This window comes from Amblyomma maculatum, chromosome 8 (assembly GCF_055883805.1).
Source record: "Amblyomma maculatum isolate TAMU_Amacu chromosome 8, ASM5588380v1, whole genome shotgun sequence".
Classification (NCBI taxonomy): Eukaryota; Metazoa; Arthropoda; class Arachnida; order Ixodida; family Ixodidae; genus Amblyomma; species Amblyomma maculatum.
In genome coordinates, this window is record NC_139351.1 from 98,714,357 (window position 1) to 98,719,967 (window position 5,611).

The 5,611-nt window shown below is 43.0% G+C and overlaps 1 protein-coding gene across 1 annotated transcript; it reads left to right on the top strand.

Moving 5' to 3' along the window:
• The first annotated feature begins 846 nt into the window (after window positions 1–846).
• Window positions 847–4,852, top strand: LOC146181940 (PI-PLC X domain-containing protein 1-like). The gene is made up of 2 exons (XM_084575580.1): window positions 847–1,082; window positions 3,226–4,852. Exons 1-2 carry the CDS (start codon window positions 974–976, stop codon window positions 4,416–4,418), a joined length of 1,302 nt encoding a protein of 433 aa, XP_084431706.1. The 5' UTR covers window positions 847–973; the 3' UTR covers window positions 4,419–4,852.
• Window positions 4,853–5,611: the final 759 nt, after the last annotated feature.

The window sequence follows — 5,611 nt, forward strand, 5'->3', positions numbered from 1 at the left end:
AGTGGCACTGCAAGAGCTGTGCTCAGTCTATGTAGCAAACAACTCAAACCATTGCCTCCAAGCACGCTCCAGGTCCCCTTCTGCATCGAGATAGCGAGGCCGGATGGTAACGAACGGCTAAACGACAACACCACTCCATGAACCTTGCATTTCGGGTAGCAATTGATGGGAAGATAAGGTAACAAGCATTTGGGCTTGTTGCTTCTGTTATTTGCTTTCTTCATCACTGTCCTTGACAGTGTCACTAGCGCTTCTCCCCTAGTTTCCTTCGTGCTGTAATCGCCGTCCATCATGGATCTCTTATCGCTAATTCCTGGAAGCTTTAATCAGCGGCCTTGAACAGACTTCAGCCACATGATAGCTGCAGATGTGCTACTTATAACGAATCGCGCTTATAGCGTTCGCAAATTGTGATTATGGCTGCATTTTCCAGGTGTCAAATCGATTGTATCGAAACGATGCTAGGCGTCGTTTGCCTTTGGCCAATTGCTCTTTGTACAGCGCGAAGAGAATATTGCGCAAACTTATCTTCAGGTTTTGATACATATTGTAGCTTGATTGGCTATTGTGTCCATTATTTCAACCCTGCAAAAAGATGCGTTAAAATTGAGAATATTTGAACATAATTTTGAATTTCACAGAACACGCCTGCTTAGGCGTTCATACCTCACGCTATCAAAATGCGCTTTTGAGCTGCGCATATGAAAAGAAACGGATGCTAAAAAAAAGCAACTTCCTTAAGATCATGCATGATACATTTGTATGACGACAGCAAGCAGGATGACCTTTCTGCAGCGAAAGTAACATTTCCAAAGTGCATTAAAATAAATGCACCGTTAGCAGCAGGAGCGTATGTGGTGCAGGATATCAGGTGGTCTGTGTTGTTAAGAGCACGAACTAGCAACCAATGTAGTCGTGAAATGCATTTGTATACGAAGACCTTCATACCTTGAATTACCTCTCCCGTGATGACATGGGGTTTGGACTGCTGGCCATAAAGTATGGAAGTGCTGAAAAGATGACACTAGAGGTGGTTATAGTGCTGTTGGCGCATTTTCTGCTTGGCAGCTGCGCATTAGAAGGTAATGTGTTCGATCTGCCTCAATTCATTCGTCAGTTGCGTGCATAGTGCTGTAATTGATGCGAAGAAATACTTTCAAAAGAGTTATAGAACAACTGAAAATTAAAATATACCAATGTTACAGCGAGCTAGCATACAATATATTCAGTTTATTGGTGCCTCAAAGGCCCACTAGGGCCGTTACACTAGGAGATGTTAATTAAGACTAGGATATGTTATGTCTAATTTTAGTTTATCTATTCTTATAAAATTTGGCTCTTTCAACGGAACTTTAAGTGAAACAGCAGCAAATTTCAACTGTGCGTACGTCTCACTATTCTGCAAAGCCAAATTCCATATCCTTCACCTTCGCGTAGGCCAAGCAAGCTGCGTTCAACGAAGTATTCTAAAGAAGTAAAAATAATTATATATAACCCCCCCCCCCTTCCTCTGAGCATGGCATTTGAACTTCGTAGGCATAACTAATCGCAGACTTGTATGTGCTGAACCCTTTGCGCCAACCTCCCCGTTTTTGCCCAATAGGTGAGCCTCGGGAGGATACAGCTGTTCCATATGTTTTCTTTATGATTTCTAAAAATTGCTTCTCATCACCTGAACTTGACACCCAAATTCACTCTTCGTAAGTTTTTCTCTAAATATTTTCTTGAATAATCTCAATGTGCGGTCCTTATCAACCGTAAGTACAGAGAGAGAGAGAGAAAGAGAGACCCTTTAATGAATAACAGCGATTTTAGCCGGCGTTTAAATTTCGCTGACATGTTACTCTGTGTAGGAAGGGGAATTGGGGAAGAAATGATTGAAGAAAAATCGTGAGGAGATTATGTTTTCCCTTGCCGCATTCAGAGCTGTACTATCTTCGCGGACGATCGAATATTAGTTTTCAGTATATTTACTCGATGCCAGCCATTATGTTTTGCCAGCGCAATTCTCGGACTATGCATTTCATTTCATTCCCTGAATTAACAAATGAATGTCATCGCTGAATTCAAAATTGTTGAAGTACTCTCCACTATTATCCTCATCGGTTCTCAATTTATGTTCCTAAATACCAGAAGTAACTCGTGGGGAATAACATTGGGGAAATCGTGTCTCTTTTTCTGATACCCTTCCTTGTTGAGGTTTTATAACACTTTCTATAAAGAAATCTGGTGATTTTAGGGCCACTGTATATATCCACATATTTAAAAAAAAAGGAAATAACAGCAAAACAATGAGCGAATTTATTGGTAGTTATCATGATGTGAAGCAACGTTTGCAAATAAGAACGGCTGAATTTGTGAAAAACCTAGTGTACGAGGGAAAGCTCTGTTAGACAAGACTTGGACGCGGTTTGCTGCAGCCTATCGCACATAGTGTACACATATCAAAAAGGACTGTTCGTGAAGTCGCGATGGAACCTGATTGTAGCGGACGACCACAGTACTAGACGGATTGTGTGGTTGGCCAACATCTGACTATACACACTGTCGAAGTCACGTCGAAGAAGATTCTGCAACCACTGAAATTCTCTAGGCTTCCTGTCCTGATAATACTTTGGTTGTTTCGCCCCTTTAACCTCCCGCTCTTCATGCGTCTCCGCTGCCTGCTTAATGTAGAACTTCGGCCCGGCGATCTATATCGATGGTTGATCCGACTCGACCTCACATCTATATCGAAGAGAATACCTGCTCGGTATATCGTACAAGGCGAGACTGAGCGGCACCCTCCGTTCAAGCACTGAAGAGGGAGTGCTGCGGCGCTCTGGAGAGTCATGTGGTCATTATGAGTGAGCACTGCCGTCGATAACGCCGATGCTATGAGTCAGCGGCGCCCAACGAGCACGAAGACGGGTCGGAGGGAGCGCATCTGAGGCGCGCGGTGCGGAGCTGATGCGAATCACGTGGAATGATGTCATAGACCCACCGCTTCTATTGGTTAGATCATCTTCAGTGCTTAGCGACCTTGTGAGCTGCAGTGCGAAGAGTAGGATTCTGTCTAAAAATTAAAATTAAAACTCTTACGTAGAAAATATCAAAATTTCTGGGTACGAATTGGATTCATGTGATGGGATTATTTTTAAACCAGCTTTCTGCGCTCACACAAACTGGCTTTATATTTTTCTGCCAGAACAGGCTAATAAATCCCGTGTTTGTTTCTCGTTTCAGAATATCCGGAGTATGGTGTATACCTAACAGTGTCGTCCTTCACCAGTCTGGTCACGTACGGGCAGTTTGAAGTCAACTGGTTCGGAATTGGTGAAGAACGCTTTGGTACAGTGTACGTTGGGATAATTAAGGACGGTTCGCCCGAACGTAAACTTCTATCTGTGTGGCCCGTTACGAGCAGTGAAGGCAGACACACGAGTTCCGTGGACGCACCGCATTTTGACCTAGCGACATTGATGAAGAGGAGGTGCCTCGGTTACTCAGCCGCATTGCTTGAAAAGGCAAAGGGAGAAAACAAGTATACGATCCGCCGTACTTCGTGCTTCGCGCCTAGGCCTAACTGGATGCGAAAACATTGCCGTGCACTGTCGTCCCTTCCGCTAAACAAGATGCTTATTCCAGGAACGCACAACTCGGGAATGTACAACCTCGGCTACGCCCACCCCCACGAGAAGTTGTACCTCTACAACCAAGACCAAAATATTAGGCGACAGCTCGCTTATGGAATTCGTGGCCTCGACCTAAGGGTGCAGTATTACAATGAGGACTTCTATGTCACTCACGACACAGTGCGAGGTTGGGTTACAATTAGGGAAGTGCTCCGAGATGTTCTTTGGTTTGTGAACGCCACAGGAGAGCTCGTACTCCTTGATTTCCACAGGTTTACTACGGGATTTGGAAAAGAACATGGACTTAAGCGCCACGAGGAGCTTCAGGCATTAATAGTTGAAGAGCTTAAGGACGTTCTACTTGGTAGCTATGCTTGGAGAAGAACGTTTGGAGATATTTTTTGTAACTGTACAAAAACTAAACGTAAAAATGGTCGCGTCATAGTTTTCTATAACGAGGTTTTCGCGCCTAAGTATGTCGATTACCTATCGCAGGGTGTCTATCAAATGTGGCCAAATGCTCAAACTCCTAGAGAATTGATAACATATCTGGACAGAGAGGCATGCGTTGGGCATTACCTCGTGTTTGGTATAATGGCAGAGCTGACTGCTTCGTTTCCGAAGCTTATCGTAGGAAATCGCGTGGCGGCAGAGTGGATCAACCGTATAGTGACGGAATATTTCAGAAAAAATTATAAGAAATGCCGCGGAATAATTTACACAGATTTTTTTCTCGGCAATAACATAATCAAGGTGGCAATCAGAGCCAACCTTGCAATTGCTCAAGAGCATCAAAAAGCGTGAAGCTTACTCAGGAAGAAACGTTTGTTAAAACAAGAACCTAATTTTGGTCCAGACATTTAATGTTTTACCTTTTTTTTATTTACCCCGTGTAACTTCGTGGGCGCATTTATCTGTAATGAAAATGGTCCTGTAGCTTGGGACAGGGATGCCATCTTCACACTTGTGATGCTGCATTCACAAAAAAAAAAGCATTTCGTTTAAATAATACTGTTCTGCAGAATACACAAATCTATCTGCTTTTGAGACACTACTCATTGTATAAGTTCCGCTTCTGTACATTGTACATTTTCATAAGAAGTACGCATCAAAATTTAGTCCGAGCCACGTGTTTTTCTACGCTGCTTCCAGTGTGCTATATAAAAATGCCTCAATAAAGCAAGTATTAATTACTATTTGTTATTTGGATTAGCGCGCCAACGTAACATAATTGACACGCGGACCCACTATTCATTGTACACTTTAAATGAATGTGAATATTCTTAGTTGAGGCGAAATACTTTCTTTGCTCATCAGTAGCGTCGGTTCGGCACAGACTTGACAGTGTGTGTCAGCTTCTAGAATGAATCACCAGAGTATGTGTACAACGCGTGTCGTCAGAGCGTGTCCGCGCGAACTGTCAATAATTCGTTGCACGGGTACTTTATGTAATAGTACCAGATGTGGTATCCAATCTAAATTGGAATAGAGCATGGTCAACTCGATGGTTACCACTAAATTTGGATAGCCCACCCGTAAGATTTGCACCCTGAACGCCCGAATTTCATCCTCGTCTGAATTTGACCAAAATTGATATCGAACGTAATTAAACCGAGTATAGGTAATTCAGTGGTTGCATCGAAATACAGTTGGACCAGATTCGAAATTTGGGTTTCCCGGAACCCTGCAATTTCACCTCGTCCGAATTTAACCAAAATTGGTGTGTAACCTAATTTGAGTATGGTCAGCTCAAAGATGACCTGCGAATTTAGGTGGGCCATTCCCAAAATATGGCCTCCTCGAAACCTCAAATTAGGCTTAGAATTTGACAATTAGAAATGGCTACTAAGCAAAGTAAGAATGAGCGAAGAAACCCTAACGCAACTGAACTAGGCAAGGAGCTCGCAATGCTTTCACATTTCTGTGTTAGCCAGACTTCAGCGCACTCCTGAGATTTTGTTTTTTAGAGGGTTCTCAAGTAAGCAGGTAATATTATG

What these genes read in the sequence shown, in the direction of transcription:
- LOC146181940 (XM_084575580.1), top strand. Translation starts at nt 974, where the DNA reads ATGGGGTTTGGACTGCTGGCCATAAAGTATGGAAGTGCTGAAAAGATG. An exon ending in TGGCAGCTGCGCATTAGAAG is followed by an intron (nt 1,083 to 3,225) that starts GTAATGTGTTCG and finishes TTCTCGTTTCAG; the next exon opens with AATATCCGGAGTATGGTGTA.